We start from the raw sequence: 22,000 nt of genomic DNA on the forward strand, positions 1-22,000 counted from the left end.
TACGGCGTTGTGAAGTCAAAAACGCCATATTTACTATGGGCAAGCGTTGTCTTTTTTTAAAAAGTATTTAATTTTTGTATGATATTGATGATAAAACAATGTATTCATATTAGTATTAAAAGTATTATATATATAGTTTTTATTTTAACTAACTTTATATATATAAAAATGCGATGTTGCATGCTGGGAACGATGTGCTGTTCCAAGATGGCTGCGACCTCAGCAGGACGCGTTCTGTTACTTTGCAGGCAATTTCAAAAGAGTTTCTCGATATCCACAGCTTTGCCGTTACAACAAACTAGCGTCTTAACGTCATGCAAAGCACAACTGTTTGCATTCAGGTAAGTGTAAGTGTGTGTCACAGTATCGTAGTGAAAACGGATATTGTTAAGGATGGAGATACTGTGGTTACTAGTTCAGGGACACGCAAATGCAAGGACAGATTAGGTAACACCAAAATCGTGAATACATGTTATACTTGGATTTCTGCCAGTTCTGTCATATTGTTATACAGGTTTTTGACAATGTCTGTAAATGAGAAGTATCTCCCTGTTTGTTCAAACGTTTTATGATATCCTTTTGTATTATCTCTTTTGTCTACGATTACCTTTAGTCTTTTACTCAGTGATCTGGCATGCTCTTTATGTGTTTCAGTACGGAAATTGTTGATTTTGTTAAAATGGTGTGTTTGAGATTTCAATCTCAATATCAGTGCCCTACTCTTTATTTTTGACACATGTGCCCATGTAAACTTGTTACAGATTTTTTAAAACACTGTAGGGCGACACACCTGTATACTTTATCATATATTTAGGGATTTTTGGATTTCGTTAGTATTTAAGGGTTTTATTTTTCAAATCGTCTTTTCATAACGGCAGTTATTGTTTTTTTTTTTTTCCTCTTTAGACCGAAGTTCTCCCTTCTGCACGTAAACAACGTGGGGACCAGCCTTGCCCAACAGTGCAGAACGCTGCATACTTCTCAGTGGCGAAGAGGACTGGAGGAGTTTTTTGATGAAACCTCAAACTGGGGAGAACCAACTGTCAAGTCAGGTAAGAATTTTTTTTTTTTTTTTTTTACAATATTGTATGCTGCCACTGGTATGACCCAGCCTGGGTATATCGTTTTCAATAAAGCTATGGCAATGGCGTCAATCATTTCATATATAGTACTTCCTCGTTTTTTACAGCAGTAGTGGGAGATGAATGTTACAAATCTACTTTTTTTTTTTTTTTCTAGGTGCTCCGTGGACTGCAAAGCAGCTTAGGACTAAGAGCAGTGAAGACTTACACAAACTGTGGTAAAGCAGCCCTTAAGTAAAATTTATGGTTATAAATCCCTCCGGTATTCACAACATCATAGTATTTTTCATTGAATGCTTAACAATGTTTTATTTACCAGAAATACCCAAGCTAATAGCAGTCATCATTAAAAAAAATTCTACTGTTTTACTGATTGTTTGTAATAGTTTTGCCAGAATTGCACAACCAAAGTGATCTGAATATCAGTGATCCGATGGAACTTTATTCCCAATACTAACTGTGAAATTTAGATATGATAATATATTTATATCTGATAGATACTGGGACACACCGAGTCGCGATATATATTATCTAACAATTGTAATGATTATATAAGTTGTGTCGGCTCAAACAAATTATTGTCAATCATAATAGATTGTTAAAATAGCTGTTTTGTGTGGCTCAAACACTGCCTTTTGATAGGTATGTCCTTCTGAAAGAGAAGAATATGTTGTTGACTATCGAGCAGGAAGCGAAGAGACAGAGGGTACAGATGCCAAGCCCAGAGCGTTTAAAGAAGGTGAAAGAAACACTCCAGTTATTTTGACTTTTATAGTGGCTCTAAAGATATCGTATTCATTATAAAGTGGGTCATTTCATGTGACTTTTGTGGAACAAACATTTGCCATAAAGTAATGGAACTAGGTTGCTGGAGGCAACACACCATGATAAACATGATACTAGGACTTCCACCACATGTTATAGAGGAAGCTACACCAGCAAGTGCTTTTTTCATTAAATCTTAATGACAACAATTTGTCTGAAGGAGAGTTTCTATTAACACAGGAACACAAGCTATTCTTGTTTATCATCAAATGTGTTTACCCATTAAGTAATTTGTTGACAGTGGTCAACTTTTAGTTTTATTGATGGTCCTTTTGATAGTTAATTATATGAAAGTAAGTGCATTTCAGATTGAAAGGTCCATGAAAAGACTGGATACCGTTGTCCAAGAGCGTGAGAATGCACTGAGGTTACTGCAGACTGGCCAAGAAAGGGCAAGACCTGGTACCTGGAGGAAGGACTTTTTGGGACGAACATTCTGGTAAAGTCATGAGGTTTACAAAGACAAAATTAATGTAACAGATACATTATTGGTTATAGGATAATGAAGACTGGTGCGCTATGTACATTATTTTAGTTGTGGTAAATTTCAGATATGTAAAAAAACGGAATTTAAATGTACTTTTTTACAGTAAAGTACAGTATCGGTTATAAGTGCCTGAACACATTCTGTATTTTATTTTGTGTTCACCAGGTACAGATTTAAGGAGTACCCTATCCCATGGTACCTGAACAGAAGATACAAGAGGAAACGATTCTTTACACCGAAATTTGTCGACAGTTTCATAAGGTAAGGAAATGTCAGATATTTTCTTCTCACGAAATTAATTTATATTGCTTTCTAGGTAAGCTACAGTTTGATCTGTAACAGGCAAAATAAGTTTGCAGGATATAGTGTGCTTCAGATAAGGTTCTGCAAATATAGTACTATTTCAAATTTTATCAGCTTTCATCTATACATACAGCATTCTTTTGCAACAACATTACTTATGATACCTTTACATGTGCTAGATGCAAGGCAACCTTTGTGTCACAGGCCTTGAACAGAGTGCTTGAGATGGCCCTGCAACATGTATAAAGATACTGTATATTGTAGGACAAAATTTAGTAGCAATATTAAGCAGAAATTAAAGATTTCTTATGAAGTTTCAAATGAATGTTTCTCATGCTCTCAGTAGCACCTTTTTACCTGAAAATGATAGCAACCATACACTTTTTGAATTTAGATAATTTCATGAACTTAAGGTTATATTTTTTTATTTTTATTATTATCTTTAGGCTCCGTATTGAAAGCCACCTGCACAGAAAGATCTTGAAGAAAAAGGCAGATTTGGAAAAGAGGAGGAAATTGCAGGATAAGTTTTCCAAACTGTCTGCCAGAACATAAGACATGCAAGAGGACTGCATTGAACCTAGTTTTCATACATCATAAAAAAGGCTTAGTTTTCATTTTGTGAATGTAGTTATATTGCTCTGATCTGTGTCAGCATTTTCTCCTGCGTTTGTACTCTCATCTATTACAATAATGACAAATTATCATGCCCTTTTAACGATGTTTAGACATGTTGATGAGATTTGACATACATTTGTGTTAATGTTGTTGTAAGCCATAAATAAAACATTGTTTTTTCAGTTCCCTTTTTTTTTTTTTTGTGGGTAAGCAACAGTGGGTCTCAGTTAAGCTTCTGGGAGCATTCTAAATGACACGTTTTATAACTGAATTTTAACTGTACTAAATGTTTTAATGCACATGCTTTTTAATTTTTTAATTTAATTTCTTAATCTATTTCCATTTATAGCTAATGTATTTATTTTCACCCCCACAGTAAATTACACTCATGGTCAATGCTATAGAAAGTAGTGCAATTGTTACAATTACAGCAGCCACAATACAATGAGGCACTCAAATTGTCAGAAATCTTAAGAAGATTGTATATAAAACAAAAAAGTCCACATAAGTAAAGCAAGTATTCCTTATTCCATACACGTGCTGTGACTCTGATACTTAACAGAAGCTTACCGGCATCTACTTGTTAAAGTCAAATAAACACACAGTAAAAAAGGTAATAAAAAAAAGCATCACTTTATTTCCAGTGGCAGCAAATTGGCTGTGCAACCTCAACATTATTAAAACTAACAATAACATTGCAGACAGGAGTCAAATATTTGTGGTGGCCAATTTGCTTTGTACTCACACTATCTCATCTTAATAGAAGCATTGCAAGGAAAATGTAATCTATCCACTAACCAGCCACATAAAGGAATATCGCTTTACGCTCCAAGCCAGTAAGTGCCGATAGTGGAAATGCTTAATGAAAAAAGAAACTACATGTTCAGCAACAATGCTGTTATCGGTAGACTTTGAACCCGAGTGTCCTGAGAAGAGACAGCATTCTTACCGAAGGATAACCCCAAATGTGCCCTCTAGTTACTTTTTAAAAAAATGTTTATGTTGTTTAAATTACCAAGCTAGTTGTAAATATTTGAGTTCTGTCAATGCATTACTGTTTGATATCAAAATAGAGGTTTTTAAAAAAAAGTTCTATTTAGAAATAAAAAGTTAAAAGTGGAAGATTCAACAGAACTTTCAACAAAACATTTGGCCTTGAAGTAAGAAAATTGCAAAGAATCACCAGTGTACTGTGACAGTACAAATTACTTATTTAACCACAAAGCATTTTCTACATAAAAGTACAAAAGAAGCCGCTGCAATAATAAAATTTAAAAAAAAAAAAAAAATCTACAAAAATGTGGGAAAATGTCCTTGGTGTTCCTGAGTACACTGTAGAAGGCTATCGACTAAATCTGTGTTGTTTTGACCGCTAAAGGCAATAGTGTGTTAGGTCTGTGTTTACGGGCATTTTCTGTCAACACACTGCTTTCCTCCTTCTTCATATTCCTGCTTGGAGATCCACATCTGTTGAAAAGTACCCTAAAAAAAAAAAATAAATAATAATTATCTATAATAAATACATGTACATAAATAAACCCTAAATTGCTGGAACAATTATATAAAAATAAAACAAAAAAACCATTGACCACAATTCGCATTTGAGTTGTCTTGGTTTTACATCAGCATGCGTGTCTGAGCTTATTTTGATCAGATCTGCCCAGAACAGCTTCAGTTGTTATCATCAAACTTACCAGGGAAGCCAGTATGGAGCCTCCAATCCAAGAACTGAACCTGCGTTCCACTGTGGTGTTGTTTGCTATTAGTTTCAGACGCATGCTCTGCATTTAAACACAAAATGTTAAAATGCCTTAATCTTAGTTACCTCTATTGAAAAGCAGTTAATTAAAAATACCAGCTTCTTAAAAAAAAAACAATTTTATATTTTCTATCATGTCCATCTGACAAGTTTCGGCTTGGAGAACAGATGTCTGGTCCTTCCTTTCTGTTAATGTTCCAAGTGTCTGTACTTACAGGAGGAGTTTTCTGGGATAGCTCTCTGTTTAGCCGATCTGTGAAGCCCTGTATGAGTGTGTTTCCACCAGCTACTGTCACGCTGCCATACAGACCCTTGAGTAAACATAAATAACAATTTACAAAACCAAAAACAAACATTACTTGTACAATAGTTCTCTATCTCACAGATAACAAAATTTATCAATCCAAACACTTCTAAACTTCTTGGACCCTTGCTTTTGTTTATGCTTAAAACTACTGCTCCAGGTCCTAAAAACACAAATGAAAATAGAACTTACTGGTTGACACTTTTATACAGACAGGGAATTTTGCAAGCTTCCAGCAAGCTGTTTTTAATTAAGAATTTGATTTTAGTAACAAATGTTATCTATCTCAAGAAACCACCAAAATGCAGCGCTGCCTTAGTTTTGTACTTACTGGTCTGATATCAATATCACACATTCCAACGCTGGTTGTCACCACATGGCCGACACCCAGCATGGTGTTTCCAGACAGACCCTGAAACATAAAAAGATAAGGAATTGAACTGCTGCTAGCATTAAAATATAAACAAATCAGCGTAGCAATCGTGGGTTAAGCAGGATTTACCTTCACATTTGAGGGATCGAACAAGCCTTCTGGAATTTTCAATCGCTCGGCTCCGAAGTCGCAGTTATAGCCATTGGGCAATTCATAATGAACTGTAGGCATCTGTGCAGCCACTCTAGCGAGAAAACAAAGCATTCAGAATGTGTACATTCTACTTTTCACTGTTTTTTTTTTTTTAAATATTAATAACAACTCAAAAAAGGTATTATTTTCAATAAAGTTCTGGGGGGAAAAAGAAATAATAAAACATTAAAAAGATACTTATGTTGGACAGTGAACTTAATGGGTATACACTCTTGAAAAAGAAGTTAACGTGTAGTGTTAGCGACGGATGGTCCTTACAGGTCAGCAATGTGGAGAATAAATGCAACATGACATGCTGTATTGCTACATGGACTGCACTTGTCTACAGCTCTTAAAATAACAAGGATAAATGTGCTCTTACTGCTCGTCATACGGAGAATCCGAGACTTGTAAGGCTGAGGCTTGGAAATCCTGGATCACAGTCTAAAGAGGAAAGCAATCACGATTTGGAAAACGTAACATCCGACTAGCTTGGGCTTTTAGTGTACGGAAGTAGATTTTTTTAATCTTAACTTAAGGACGTTCCAATGGATCCGTACTTACGTTACACATGTAGTTATGCCAAGACCTTGTCACTTGAGGTAGTTTTTCTTTCTTCTTCCAGTTAGCAGTGGCTCCTTCTCGCACAGGTTCCTAAAAAAGAAAACACTGCAGTTGGCAGTTTGTTGTCCATTCATGCAAGTCTTTTTAAACAGGTCATGCAGCAGTAGTTAGATATGACTTATGCACAGTGAATTACGTTTCACATAAACCTTAAATGTGATGGAAAAAAAGAATATCCTATTTAAGTGCCATCATATACAGCACTAAAATCTGAAAAATCTGATAAATCTGAAATGAACAAAATGTAAAACAAGTGTCATTTTATTGAACACACAATGTATATGATAGCCTAAATGGTGAACGTGCAGTAACATTTACTTTATAGATTACAGTAGCCTTATTTAAAGGTTTCACTGCCCCTGCAAATTGGGATAATTTAAGTCATCCAACCAACTCTAAGCATTCGGTCATTTTTGTATGTATTGCTGGAAGCTGTTTCCATAAGACTATGTGATGCACTAGGAAGACTGTTATAAATTAATGACCACTGGCAACTAATTTATTCTCAGATTTGATTTAGCTCATTATCGTCCACCACCCTTTATATAGGCCTGTCCCTGTAATATCACTTTTCCTGCTATAGGTGGCCCTGTTCAGTACAGTATTTATCTGGAGAAGCACATCATACACAAATCACATAACTAGAGTGAGCGAGATCATTCAAAAACAGCTCTACAGTATTAACTTCAGACTTTTTTTCATTTTATTCCAAATATATATTTGTACTCAATGAATTGGACTGCAATGTATTTAAATGGTAAATGCCTGTTTATTACACTTCATCTGCAGAGATTTGTTCTAAACCATATGCTCTGGAACAATGAATACATACCCACCACCATTATCATATAAAAAAAATAAAACACCCAAAAGTGAAATGAGATGAACCATCTCTGTAATAATGGACTGAACTTACTTTAGCAGGTCTCACCTTTGAGGCAATCATGTAAGGAGGAACTATTTCAACACCTAATTCTTGAAATAGCTCTCTACATTGCATGCTGATGAAATCTCCAGCTAGAGGCGACTTTACAATACCTGAAAGAACAGCACAGTTCAGTCTTGAGAGCTTACACATATTCAACACAGATCTGCTATTTTTGACTGTGGTTTATGTTCAAAGTATTCATATTTAACCTAAAAAACTTAAAACAAATATTTCAGCATGTGCCTTCCTACCTGAAAAATGTTGAATGTGTATTTTTGAAACTATGTTTAAAGTTATTTTAAGAATGAAATTAGGTATACCATATTTACACATCAATAATTAGTATAACTCAGGAGCTCAATACATAAAAATGTGTCGAGTATATGAAGTTTAAATAGTCATGTACAAATTATAATCACCCACTTCCTTGCTGCAACTCGTGTTCTTATGAGTTTTTATTTCATGTATGTATTTATTCTAAATATACCATTTAAAATAACCATTAGCAATGGAAACAGTCAGTACTTTAAATAAAAATCACGATTTGACAGACTGTGACTGATAGGGTGACACTTTGACATAACAGAAAACTTTAGTTCTACAACCAGTGTTTAAGCCCCTTACGTGACTTTGGTAACTTGAGATGATGGCGTCAACTTTAGGCAAACAGTTTACCTTGTTGCAGCACGTATCCATCGTGAACAGGAATTGCTGTGGTGTGTGTGGCTCCACTATCTAACACTAACCCTGTTGATCGCCCATTGGCAAATCTGATTAAGATACAGTTAAGGCAAAAAAACATTTGGGTGAGGACTTGCAGGAGCCAGATATGATCCAAATGTGATAATGGTTACCAGTTTAGACATAACTAAATAACCGATACAAAATATCTGAACATTCATTACATTCCCTTCAGTGTCACAAAAAAAAGCAAACAAGTATCAATGTCTGTGCTAATACGGAAATGAAGCGTTACTTTTGCTTGATTTACACCAGTGGTGCATAACTCTGTCCTGGAGGGTCAGTGTCCCTGCAGGTTTTTATTCCAGCTGCACTCTAAAGTACTTTATTGAACCTTATTACAAGCTTAATTGGTTCAATTAACCAATTTAGGGTATGGTTAGAACAAAAACCAGGAGGGACTCCATCCCTCTATGGTCTGAGTTGTGCGCCACTGATTTACACTATCAGATAGTTGACTTCTGTTAAGGGTCATTATCAATGATGAGCGCATTACACCAGTCTTCCAATAATATGAACGTACAGCATCTGCTTTATTTAGAAGCATATCATATCGCAGTCTTCAGTAACTCCCAGACAGGGACTTTCTAACTGAACTACCATTCTTTTAATTTCTTTAAATTTTATTTAGTAGTCGACAATTTTTTTTTATTTTTTTTTAATTTTCTCCCCAACTTATTAGCGTCCAATTATTTTTAAAATGTATTTATTTATTTATTTTTAGCTCAGCTCACCACTACCACCCCTGCGCTGACTCGGTAGGGGCAAAGATGAACACACGCTGTCCTCCAAAGCGGGCGGCTAATGGCACACACTTTTTCACACACTGCAGACTCACCATGCATCCACCTCAGAGCTACAGTGTCGGAGGACAACGCAGCCCTGAGTAGCTTACAGGCAAGCCCGCAGGCGCCCGGGTCAGACCACAGGGGTTGCTGATGCATGGTGAGCCGAGGAAACCCTGGCCGACCTAACCCTTCCTCCCCCCAGGCGGCACTCGGCCAATTGTGCGCCACCCCTGGGAGCGCCCGTCCTCGGTTGGCAAAGGAACAGCCTGGACTCGAACCGGCGACGTGAGTGCATGGGAGTGCTTTTACTGGATGCGCCACTCGGGAGCCCTAATCATTCTACCACTTTATTGCTGTGGCTTCACATCGGTGACAACGTAACTGATGATGATGATGATGTGACTATTAAGTGCTTAAAGCAGCAGTGTCCCATAATCATGTTACATTTTAAACAAAATACATAAATTGATGTGGTAACTGTTTAGTGCATTCTGTGCAGAGTACATGCAGCCAAAACGATAGAAATGACTCCTTCAAGCTCTATTATAGCTCAAGTAGCAAAACAGAAATTGAAAGAGAATTCATCTCTTTTTCCGCAAATGGTGTGTTACTGTATACCGATAAGCCACAATGGATAAAAAGTCTTCTGTGCAACAGTGAAAATGTCCCTTATTTGAACTACAATGTGCCATTTCATAACCTCTGTAAACAATTAGGCACACACAATTGTTCCTTGATTGCGAACTTTCATGACATCACACAAAGGATACGATGAGAGGACTGCTGTTTTACACAGGAAGAATGCAGGGATGTTGTAATGTTCAAACATCAGCTCGGTCAGCTTCTCCCTCTTAGCTCGCGTATTCCACTGTGTCAAAACAAGCAAGCACAAGAGTAAACAAAAGCACTCTGTACAGCATTTAAAATGGAAAATTAAATCCACAATCCGAGGAATATCTTTTTGTGATAATCACAATTTAAATTTTTAGTGCAACGTCTTTTTTTTAAATTTAATTAATGGGAAGCCCTACAATGTTCTAAGCATAGTAATACAGCAGTGCAGTGTGTGTTTTGTACACACTTTGGAGTTACTTAGAACACCAGCAACATGACACACCATTCCAATCTTTTAAAATGGTTATTTAAAAAATATACATAACAAGTGTATTTTGATGTAACAGGTGCAAAATGAACTAGCATGTTTTGTAAAATCAAAAGATGAACTGCATAAAACTTACCGGGGCTTCTGACATCAGTACAGGGTGCATACTTGCTTCCGATTTAATATGCATCTTGTATGTGTGATCTAAAATGGCTTGGAAACTGTCCCAGTCTTCAACTAGAAGGACAAGAGGGTGTAAAATTCTACAATTATGATAATTTAAATTTTGCTCCCTCTGGCCCAGGAACTCGCTCAGTCTCTGCGAGTATTTATTCCCAGTTCAAATAAAAATAATGCCATTTATTTGGGCTTCAATCCACTCAGCACCTGGATACACAGACAAATATTATTCTGAATAGACGTCATTATAGAACACAATTTCATAAGTATAAATAGTATTTTATAATGTGAACCAGTATTATTTATAATGCCTTTATTTTCTGTGTAAACGGAATTTAAGGATATAAATACATAAAACACAGGATATAAATTAAAAGCACTACACTAAAACACCAGAATATGAATAAACAACAATGCCAAACAGAAACCCAAAATATACAATTTAAAAATGACTGCGTAAATTGCAGTGCTGTTGAAAGTTAAACAAAAAAAAAAAAAACACAAAAAAAAAACACTTAAAATATCAAACTTGACTATCTTCACTGTCTAAAAATATCAGCAATTGATGTCAAAATCTAATTTTACCCATGGATAAATTTAGCACACAGAAATAATGCCACTGTGCATGGCTGATGTCATCATCAGCCCCCAAATACTTGAAACCTCTGTTCAAATGTCCTTATGAATATTATACTTACAATTGTGTTTAATAATTGATAGACATTAATAGCAGATAGTTATTCAGTGACTAAATCTAAATACCCTTCAAACAGTTGCAACCTTCCTTGAATGCTATTCACAGCTGTAGACAAACACATTTTAGTTCATACCTGTTATACAAAAATTGAACACCCAAAAACATTTGTGCCAGCAAACAAAGCGTGCCATGTTTCATCTGTCTGATAGCTAGATGCAGCTGCAACTGCAGACACCAAAGATGGAAGCCACTGCAATAGCTTCACATGCAAAGGTAAACATAACCTTAACCTGGCACAGTTATGTACAAGTATGGCACCGCTAGTGCACCAGATCACTCTTGATTATAACTATAAATTGCCCAAGGGCAATAAAACATATTTTAAATAAATAAATAAATAAAGTCTGCCGTAGCTAAAACAGCAGTGTCATTGTCATTCTGTACTATGTAGTACACTTGCCTTGGCCTGGCTAACAAAAAATATTTTAGTTTTGAGATTAGCTAAAATGCAAACTTACTCATGCCGTTTTTCAAAGGCGACATGACCTCCATGTTCTCTCTTGCTACCCTCAGTGCATTGGTATCAATGTAGTAGGAGGTGCCTCCTTGTTTGCTTTTGTCTCCATCTGTCTCCATTGGCGTGCTCCCATCTTCCCTGTCCAGCACCATCCCAATGTGTGTTGGGAAATCTGCCTGAAAACATGACAGGTTGTGAACAGGGGGTTCATGAGAAAACACTGTATTAAAATAAAAAACCTGATGAACAGACAGATCATTTAAACACCCATCAATCAAGCAAACACCTTGCCAGTGGCAGCAACGTACCAGCTGGGTGGTTGCGGGCCATGTTTTAATTAATGCATGAGAACTCATAGTGGAAAGCTGGCTGCAGTGGAACAGCGTCAGTAACTTCTTACCTTTGGGCAGTCCTCGCCTGCATATCCAGCTCTTACTGTGTAAGACCCAATATCAAAGACAAGAGCACCAACCTCATCTGAAAAAGAACAATCTGGTTTACTTTTGGAATCAAGACTCAAGAATTTCAGTACTGATGGTTCCATACTAATTCAGCACCAGAACAATGGTGGAAGCATGGAACCCATTGCCAGAGATTGAAGATTCTACATAAGCTTGAAATTAAACATAGATCATGTGTGTCCATAACAACATTACATCCGCTGTACAGTCGGTGTACCCGTGTTAAGCGGTTTTCTTGATGTACATTACTGCATATGCATTCCCAGCAGGGGCTAATTAATGACAACAGTGAAGAACGACAGCAAACAGCTCACAACCAAAAGCATAATTGTGATTGAGGAAATGCGTCTGTGTAACAATATCTGTGTAACTCATTTCAGCATTTTGAGAAGGGGTCTGCAAAAACTATTCAAAAATTGCCTTTTTTTGTATTTATTTTACAACGACTACTGGCCCTCACTCTATTGTACATGTATTTTAACTGTTGGTCATCAAACCTCTACTCTACACACCCACCACAATAACAAAATTGTAGTACGGTGAGCATGGCTGCAGCTTTGTACAGGAGATAAACTAAAGAGCAGCTAACTATTATTAATACATCTGCCAAGTAAAAAAAATAAATAAATAAAAAAACATTAGTGTTGATCATATACTGTGGACATTTAAATTTTCATTAAATAAATGTTTTAACGCACACAGTACGATAAACCACCATCAGCGTGCATTTCTGATTGTGTTACAAATAAAATGCAGTACAATAAAGACACAGCGTGTTTCAATTCCAAATACCCAGGCACCAGATTCACAGGTCACACCAGCCAGCTGTGTAGAAAAATTGAATCTAGAAGTGCAGCTTAAAAAAAAAAAAAAAAGCACTTTGTTTACAAAACTATGACAAATTAAGTTCAATTATTACTGTTAAAGTTGATCAAATGGTCCTAATTTAAACCGAGCTGTAAAACGTACACTGTTTGCATTATTTTTTTTTTAATGCACTGTGGGTAAGGGTCGTGCAACCAGGCCCATTCAGCTGCACCAGTCTGATTCAGTTTATCACCGACAACAATGTGGCGCCATTCCATCCATTTGTTCCTGAATATACTCACCTCCCCCATATACTCCTCCGCTCATCTTGTCCAATAGTTGTCGGCAGCAAACTAGTATATGTTATACATAAATCTGACAATAAAACAACACAAACCCTGCAGTTTTCTTTATTTTCCGACAAAAGAAAATAAACCCTCTTCACAAAATTCAATGGAGGCAACCTAACCCAAGAACCACCATGACCAACCGGAGCTAATCAGAAGCCAAGACTATCACTCTTCCCGCCCCCACGCCGTCTCTTAGACCTGTAGCCAATGCTACTTCTATGGAGGTGGGTTTTGTGTACGTCACGGCCAAGGTAGGTTGAGGGAAAGCGAGAGAAAATTACTTGTTTAATAATTGTAATGATTCACCAATAAATAAAAGGTTAAATGTTTGGTCCTCCCAATCTAAATAAAAGTTTATGGCCATGTTAATCCGGTACAATTTTTTAAAGAAGTCATCAGACCAATAATAATAATAATAATAATAATAATAATAATAATAATAATAATAATAATAATAATAATAATAATAAACAAATATAGAATTTCTGCTGTCAGAATTGTCTACAATTTTTTAAACACACACACACACACACACACACACACACACAAACACATATTATGGCACAGCATTTGGAATAACATAAACATTTCTACAGCTGGTGTAATTATGAGCTTACATTTAATGTAGTCTTAGTGATATAAAACAATATTATCCACATATTATTATCAACTCCCTGTAATTGTCAAAAACTATAAGATGTCATTTTTGTATTTAAAAAAAAGAAAATCTATATCTGTATTGTTATGTATAAAATAAAGAAATTTGCCCACAGTAAATACAAAATAAACAGATATGCATATGGAAAAACAGATGGCACACAGTTATGGCTTATTTTTTTTTTTTTTTAACAGACTCACTGTTAGAAGCTGTTTTGAAACAAAAAAGTAAACTCCAAACCCTATAGAATTAGACTAGAAATGTTTTATAACTACAAAACCTTACTTCATTACAGGCTTTTGCAGACATTTGTAATAAGGCCCTGTTTCTTAATGGGGCCTGTTTTAATAATATTACACTACATCGATCCTGCAGGTTCACCACCACCCGTGACTATTTAATAAATACAATAAAAACAGCCATAGAAAAAAGTCCATGTTAGAGCTATTCTTTTAGATCGTCTTCTGTTTACATCAATAAAACTGAGCTATGTCATACATCAAAGTTATTACAAAATATGTCAGGGCATGCACAGCGATCGCAACAAATATTGCAAAATGTCCCCAACAATGTGTGGTAATATAAAACTCTACAATATTACAATATAAGTCAATGTGTATTGAAGGACTAGCTAAAGTGCTGCTCCTTTAAGAAATGCCATGGCCTCATTCCCTCCCTCCTCCTCCTCTACTGCCTCACTGTGGATCAGCTGTCCGCTGGTTTATTACAGCCTCTCTTCGCATCATCCCCACCCACTCTGAACACTGAAGCAGAACTGAAACCAGGCACAGCTCTGCTGAAATCAATTAACAGACTAACCGGAAAAACACCTCTGTACTCTGGAATACAAGATCACAAAAGTAGGTATGTTCTTATGTTGGCATTATATTGCACAGTATACCACAGGTTGTGTATCATGTTCATTTGTATTTTTATATTGAAACACCATCCTGATGTGGACCATCACAGGCTAATATTGTGTAAGTGATTGTTCCCTGTTTTATGTAGCATTCTGCATGGAGAGCTGATTCAGATTGTGGTACTGTATATTCATGGCAGTGCAAGCCCTGTTCTTTTCAGCCCCACTGTGCTAGACATGATGTAAGGTGTGGTGCAGTGCTTGACAATAAGGCAGTTTGTTACTGGGGTTCACTATCCAACAACCAGTGATACAACTGAAGATTTTGCTGCATGTATGCTGTGCAGTGTACATGTACAGTTGTGTTTGAGACGGTTACTGAGGATTTATGATTGTAATTCTTTGCTTATCAAGCCTATCAGGTTTTGTGATGATTTCCCCCACTGTTTTGCAACAGACTGTTATACGGAATGAATAACAACAGATCTGTCAAATGTGCTGGTGTTTACGAGCACCACATAAACCAATGAAAAGCAAGATTTTGGCTCAAGGGTATTCTAAATTACCACAATGCATGCATTTTGTTTTAGTTGTATAAAAGTATTTATTTAATTTCATTTAAACCAGAATGTTATTACGGAATTTGAACTGCAGCATTTTTCCCCCCAAATATTTTCATGTAGCATCTGATGAGATAAATCATTCTCATTGTCTAACTTATGTTTCAAACATATACAATATACAGTATATCACACCCTAAACTGCTGCTTCACCCTATACATATAACTGTGTCCATCTGGCTTTGGGGGTGTGATATATGTATGAAACATTACATATAATTCAATATATACACAGAACCAAAAGTAAAAAAGGGTAAATGGTTTTTAAATATAATAAAAAGCTAATGCTAATAGTAAATGATCTTCAGTCTTTAAATTCAAAGGGGAATAACAGAGTTGTCCTCTATCGAGATAAAAAAAAATACAGAAAATATATGTTTTTAATATCAGAAGTTATTTTTGAGAATGTTTGTATCTATAGCTGCATTGTTGTATTTAATATATTTGACCACAGCAAATACAAAACTACCTGGTATGGATATAAATCACTGCCTTTAAATTGCTCTGACCTCTGGCCCCGCTATCAAGCAGGTAATCTAGAAATATTTTGGCAGCTTTTGAGTGAGTAAAAAAAGGCAGACAACTGGCACATGAAAACAGCATTTGAAATGCATCAATGGTAGTGTTCCATTTTTAATTCGGTTTATATTCTACTAGAGTGCGCCAATAAGGTTATCATCTGGGTCAGACTACGAGCAACACCAGGATTGAAGAAGATCTGAGAGACATTGCTTTAGTGAAGCAGGCTGTATTGAACATTTACGGCACAAGAAATTTTATGTAAATGATATATTAAAAACACACACACTCACAGATAGACCACCTGGCTATATTTAATTACTTATTTGTGTCACTATATAAATGTCAAAACTGGGTTCAATATTATATATGAAACTCAGTCAATTATAAACATAAGCAGTTTGTTTAAACAAAGTATCATGCAAAATCAGGTAGCTTTTAAGATGATTTGCAATGTGAAACACTGATGTTGGTTGTCCAAACCTTTTTAGCTCCCATATAAACTGAACTTTTAGGTCAAGTTATTTAATCATGTGGGCCTTTGCTGTATGAATTATAATGGCAATGCAATAGTTCTGTACTATAAGTAAATATTAGCAGCTACATTTATATTATGCCAGTGGTATCATAATGGAAAGACAACTAATGCATGCTATCATAACAGTACCAGGCAATGTGCTACAGATGTGGCCAACCACTATGCATTATTTTTACCATTGTATTCTCGAATAGTTCTGCGCCTGTATCTTCCATTGTATTGCCAAATAGTATATGCTGGTATTATATCCCTACAATAAGTATCTTTGTAGGTAGGTTTGTTTTTTAGGTTTTTCAGCTGTTATTGTGATACTTGCTGCCAAATGATGACATTTCATTAAGATTGCACAGTGACAGTGTCGCTTTTATTAGCCAACAGTAGCATGGGGCTAAGACAAGTGGACACTTTGAATAATACATGAATCAAGAACAAAGACATTTGAAAGATGTGCAATAGTACAGAACTGATCGCATGTATGAGAACAAGGGGCTTTTTGAAAGTGCACTGAAATGAATGCGTTTAATTGGCCTTCACTTTTTAATGGAATCCATTTAACCCTGCAATCTAGCCATCTATCCATTTGAAATATACAGGTATAGTGTATACTGTGATATTACAAGAAGGAACAAATGTGTCAGAGAAGATGGGAAGTTTCAAAACACAAGAATAAATATAATCTTCAATACCATTACCTTTTTGTCTGGTATTTATTTTTTGCTGTGATTATTACTATAGGTTTCAGCTGTTTTAAACAGGACTACTTGTAAAGACTCCATGTTCTCAGTTATGTGTCTATAATGATGTGACCCATAAGAAAAAATACTATAGTAGAGCTCAAAACCCTATAGTTTCTTGTAGTACGCATATTATTTCAACACATACTGTAATAATGTCTATTATAGGATACCATTTTGGATAGCACCATTTTTTCATATGGGGAGAGATTCTCTTTTACAATGTGTTATATGACAGATATTAGTTCTTTATAATGCCCAATCTAGTGAAGCTGATTATGTATTGAAATTATTTCTCCACATATATATTCTATAAAGCAGGATAGACAACATACTGTAAATTCGACGGACTCAATGCTGCCAATTTATTTTTGCAGTCTTGCTGATGTAGTTATTAGAAGGTAAGGTGCTTTCCCTTAAAAGCGATAGGCGTTTTATGCTATAATAACACAACGCTTCTGGGAAATGCCTTATATGATAGGTTGTGCACAAAAAACAGCCCTTGAATTGACTCAGAAAAGTAATTTCAAGCTGTGTCAATGACATCATGGTTTCCAGATTTAGTTTTAAATAAATATTACATTGTAACTATTTGCAGTACCTGTGTTACATGATGCAATAGTCAAACTCTCTGACATTAATTCTGACAGATGACGTGCAGTATTAAAAAAAAAAAAATCCTAATTGATCTTGTACAGTACATACATGGATAGAAGCCCAAAGTGCATCATGTGTAGGACTTGCATACCATAAAAGAAATTCACATATTATCCACATAAACCTGTTTGAACTGTAGCTTAATCTCTGTCAAGATGAGAGAGAGAGAGAGAGAGAGAGAGAGAGAGAGAGAGAGAGAGAGAGAGAGAGAGAGAGAGAGAGAGAGAGAGAGTCTCGTGCACTTTATGTCACATTAGCACACTTCAAGTAAGGCTTTTTCGAATTATACATTATGCATGGCAGTTCCTGATCTCAGTGGTATTTTTCCTACCTACTTGACGTCAGTTGCCATTTGCGAGGGTTGCCCGGGTAACGGCCAACCACCCCTGGAGATATGTCTGGTGGATAAGACAACGCTGATTTTTCCTTTTTAGACTTTTTATGTATTTAACAAAATTCATTAGTTTTTAATCAGATTACCATAGTCCTTATGTGTGCATACAACAAATTGTTGCATTTTTTTTTCCACTGCAGTTTGAAATATTTTTTTTTTTATGGCCTACATTGTTTTCCTTTGTTTTCAATTGTAATAGTTTAATTATTGTTATTTAAAAACAAGTATATTAAAAGATATAATGAAAAAGGCAAGTACACTGGTGTACACAAGCTATCCCTTTGCCATTGTCTACTGTTGACTCATTGACTTGTGCATTTTACAATATTTGTATGGCACCATTTTTTCGTTTCAAAACCATGTGTTAAACTAACATTCTATTAGTTCCTACATTCATAAAATTAAAAATGGCAACAGCAGATGTTAAATATAATCTAATAATATATAGCAATCTTCTGCAACAGCAGACCTAGATTGTACAATATATTTTCATCTTAGTATCCAACATGCTAATATATCCAAAAGATGGTGTAAGAACATATATTTATATGTGTTTGTAATAGGTTGTTCTTCAAATATTTTATTATTATCACTGTAGTGTATTATTCTTTTTCAGTACATCTTATGCTTTTATCACATTTATTGGACCACTGAATGAATAAATTATTTAGTTGTAATTTTTGTTATTTGATCGCTTTCGGTTTCACAACATACAATGTGGGGTTAAACTAATCATTTTAAAGATAGAAGGGACTTAAAATGTGTTTTGAGAGCAGTGCCTGTCAACAAAGGATTCTCGTTTTTTTGTGAGGAAACGATACACAAAATCACTGTGGATGCAGCTGACTTTCTTCTTTATTCTTACATTTGGTCTCTTTTTAATGAGTGGTAATTTCGGCCCTGGAAAATATGCTTTTGCGCTCTCAAAGCGAGTTTAGCAGCATGGGTACAAGAGGTTATCTGCAAGGGAGCAAAAAGAAGGCAATTGAAATGCAGGAAGGGTACCTGCTCTAAGCTGCAAAGCTATTTTTAGCATCAGCTGCATCTTTTTTTAGAAATCAAGCTATTGATGTTCTATTTTTTCCCAGAGTGCTGATTTTATTTCTCTTTTTTTATGCCTGAAGCACTGTATAACAAAAGTCAGTTTTGGGAGTCATCTTGTCATCTTATTCCAAATGCTTGGCAATTAGAGAATAGAATAAAAGGATGTGATTTCTCAAGCATATTTCATAAAGCCACAAAACAAAACAGAGTGCATGAGGAGTGGAATTATATTTCCAGTTTCTATATGCTGAGGCTGTGTTACCCTGCCCAGAGTATTAATAATTGAACAGGAAGACACCCTGGGCTCCGTTTCTGAGACGCAAGTGGATTGTGAGTTTAAAAAAAAAAAATAATAATAATTTCAGAGTTAAAGTGGCATTGGGTGATGGTTAATGTCACACAAAATCTTTCTTCCTTAAAAATCTTTCTTGACTACCTGGGCTGAAGATGCATATAATAGGCAGCAAATCATTTTAGTGCTTACATGACTGTAAACGACACAAGCTGACAGGATGCAAAGATTGCAGGAATGGCTCCTTGATCATTTACACCTGCTTTTAATAAAATAAAAACTTCAAGAGCTGAGATGATGGTCGGGAGGAGGACGTGTTGTTTTTTCCCTTGTATGATTAGCACCTAGATCTAGAATTCCTGATGATACAGGCTGGACTGTAGCGTTAATGCTGGCTTCAATCAGTAAAAATGTCAGTAATGAATGCTAGTACTGTACCCCAGACCTTCCAAAAATATCACAAATATTCCATTTTTTTGTGGTACTAGTGGTGGAGAATTTAAACTCCTTCAAAAACTGTCACATGATTTAATTAAGAGAGATGTCCCACAAGCGCAGTTATAGCCTAAATGTTATCCATTTTCTACCAATGTAGAAAGAGTGTGTCATTCTCCCAGAGAAATGTGCACACTGGTAACTGTTATCACTGTAATGGCATAACATTTATGGTAGCACTGCACAGATAACATGTTGAAAGTACCACTGCTCTTAGAAAAGGCTTGCTCGTTAAAATAATTTGAATATATTTGAACAGTTGACAATTATCTATTCAGGGATACCAAGATATTTATTAAGCAGTAGGCACTGCATTTGTAATTAGTAATTCAGTTTTAGTGTAATTCAGCATTACAGTCCAGTTTATGTGTATATTATGTATTTTCCTTAAACTAGGTACTACATATTCTGATAATCAATTGGACAACTCATAATATTCTCATTTCCAATTGCATCAGGTTTCTCTCGATACACCTTGAAACATCACACACAACCACAAAATATACAATGTATAATATTATGAGGGACAGAGTAAAAAGTTCTCATACTAATTTAATTAAAAAAAAAAAACTTTAATTAAAAGATGCTGTTAACACATTTTTGGAACATGTTTTTTGATTTTGCATTGTGCATGTTTTGAATCCCAAAATCCCATGTTCCTGAATCCCAAATGAATTGTTTTGAATTAGATATGATGGAGTTAATGACTAAAAATAACCATTACACGTAGCTTTAAGAAACAAGCATGGTCCTGTGACTTGAATCTCTGGCTGTCTCAGCATCAGCTAAATGGCTAAATACCCATAAAATATTCATATAGCCAGTGCTGCATCTTTAAGTCCATTGAAAAACAATTATTTAAAATTCACGAATCCCACAGACAAAGTTTTGACTTATTATTTGAATCAAAATAGTTTTCAGTATTTCTTTTCAGGCCCATGTTATCCTTGCAGACACCTGCGGTGGACATTGATAGAGCCTTTGTTTCTTCAAGATAAAGAACAGGAATTTTTGTAAGGTAGCGTGCAATTATTTTGAGCAGTAATCACTTTGATGTTTTTATTAGGTTTCCCAGAGGGAACTCTGGAATGATTAGCAGTATATTGCTTGAAAACAAAAAAAAAACATTTCTAAGTGTTTTAGGTCTGTGTCTGCCACTGGCTATGTGCCATGGACAAAGAAAAGTATTTTTAGATAAGACATCCTCCCAGCCTTTAAAAAGCCTGGCTTCCTTCTTCAGGGAATGCAATGTTACCATTAGGAAGGCAATAAAAAAAACAATTGCGGTTTCTTTTTGTGGGTTTTTTTTGGTCCTGTCCCACTATAAGGAATAAGGGTAGGGTAACAGGTCAAATTCCACCCGCTTTTATTAGTCCCATCTGTGCAGCCAGGAATCCATATTTTTAGCCTTGGGTTGCAGTTAGTAATACAAAGCTTCTACTTGTATACAGCATTTCTTCCAGGTTATGCAGCATGTTTCCTATTTGATGCATCAGAAATATAATTGTATTGTAACCCAGTTTCTGGGTTCAGCTGCCACATAGCTTGAAGCCACTTCAATGTTTAAATCTTTACAAGATACAACTGATTGTGTGTAGATATTTCAGACATTTCATATCGGCAGGCATTTCATATCACTGGGCAGGGAGATCTGAAGATTTTCATTTCTTTGTAGTACTTTATCCAAACAGCATCATCACTGGCTAGCTCAAGTCATGAAATCTGCATCAGTCCCAAGGAGATTTGTGACGTCTTCGCCAGGGTACAAGCTGTCGTTGATTCACAAGGTGCAAATGTACATAGATCAGCTGGTGTAAGACGGCTAAGAACACTTCTGTAAAACTCCCAACCTTTTCTTATAAACATGGTTGGTTTGTTTGCCTGAAGTCTTGCAGGGCATTGCTGTTGAATTGGCAATATAGAGATATTTGTCTCTCAAATTATTATTAATTAATTAATAATTAGTCATTTAGCAGACTATTTTTTTCGAAAGCGACTTACAGAGACTTGGCGGTGAACTGTGCATCACAACTGCTGCTGCAGAATCACATA

At 35.7% G+C, this 22,000-nt stretch overlaps 3 protein-coding genes across 5 annotated transcripts in view; 2 read left to right on the forward strand and 1 right to left on the reverse strand.

The window, feature by feature from the left end:
• The first annotated feature begins 190 nt into the window (after positions 1-190).
• Positions 191-3,497, forward strand: LOC121326859 (39S ribosomal protein L47, mitochondrial-like). Its single transcript, XM_041270441.1, has 7 exons — positions 191-341; positions 907-1,052; positions 1,240-1,300; positions 1,725-1,821; positions 2,216-2,346; positions 2,560-2,655; positions 3,144-3,497. Exons 1-7 carry the CDS (start codon positions 193-195, stop codon positions 3,250-3,252), a joined length of 789 nt encoding a protein of 262 aa, XP_041126375.1. The 5' UTR covers positions 191-192; the 3' UTR covers positions 3,253-3,497.
• A 432-nt stretch (positions 3,498-3,929) lies between these two features.
• On the reverse strand, positions 3,930-13,289 carry LOC121326858 (actin-like protein 6A). Of its 2 annotated transcripts, none has more exons than XM_041270440.1 (14): positions 13,091-13,289; positions 11,921-11,997; positions 11,522-11,696; positions 10,263-10,363; positions 9,795-9,892; positions 8,171-8,265; positions 7,499-7,605; positions 6,508-6,597; positions 6,326-6,387; positions 5,881-5,995; positions 5,710-5,790; positions 5,290-5,385; positions 5,010-5,096; positions 3,930-4,797 (listed from the first exon to the last, which is right to left on the reverse strand). In XM_041270440.1, the coding sequence occupies exons 1-14, from the start codon at positions 13,113-13,115 to the stop codon at positions 4,717-4,719; spliced, it is 1,290 nt and encodes a 429-aa protein (XP_041126374.1). In that variant the 5' UTR covers positions 13,116-13,289; the 3' UTR covers positions 3,930-4,716. The 2 variants fall into 2 exon arrangements, with proteins under 2 accessions (XP_041126374.1, XP_041126373.1); XM_041270439.1 differs by having other exon boundaries at positions 7,484-7,605.
• A 1,251-nt stretch (positions 13,290-14,540) lies between these two features.
• LOC121326732 (guanine nucleotide-binding protein subunit beta-4) overlaps positions 14,541-22,000 on the forward strand; it is a 34,882-nt gene continuing 27,422 nt past the window's right edge. Inside the window, exon 1 of one of the 2 annotated variants that reach the window (XM_041270165.1) lies at positions 14,541-14,660. The gene's annotated coding sequence lies outside the window, so the exon portion shown is untranslated. The remainder of the gene's footprint in view (positions 14,661-22,000) is intronic. The other variant, XM_041270164.1, reaches the window with a different exon arrangement.

This window comes from Polyodon spathula, chromosome 14 (genome assembly GCF_017654505.1).
Source record: "Polyodon spathula isolate WHYD16114869_AA chromosome 14, ASM1765450v1, whole genome shotgun sequence".
Lineage (NCBI taxonomy): Eukaryota > Metazoa > Chordata > Actinopteri > Acipenseriformes > Polyodontidae > Polyodon > Polyodon spathula.

Coding starts and splice junctions, on each gene's coding strand:
- LOC121326859 (XM_041270441.1), top strand. CDS start 193: ATGTGCTGTTCCAAGATGGCTGCGACCTCAGCAGGACGCGTTCTGTTA. Junction 1,301..1,724: donor GAAGACTTACACAAACTGTG/GTAAAGCAGCCC, acceptor GCCTTTTGATAG/GTATGTCCTTCTGAAAGAGA. Junction 1,822..2,215: donor GCCCAGAGCGTTTAAAGAAG/GTGAAAGAAACA, acceptor AGTGCATTTCAG/ATTGAAAGGTCCATGAAAAG.
- LOC121326858 (XM_041270439.1), bottom strand. CDS start 13,115: ATGAGCGGAGGAGTATATGGGGGAG. Junction 11,998..13,090: donor CGGAGGAGTATATGGGGGAG/GTGAGTATATTC, acceptor GTTCTTTTTCAG/ATGAGGTTGGTGCTCTTGTC. Junction 5,097..5,289: donor TATCCCAGAAAACTCCTCCT/GTAAGTACAGAC, acceptor GTTTAAATGCAG/AGCATGCGTCTGAAACTAAT.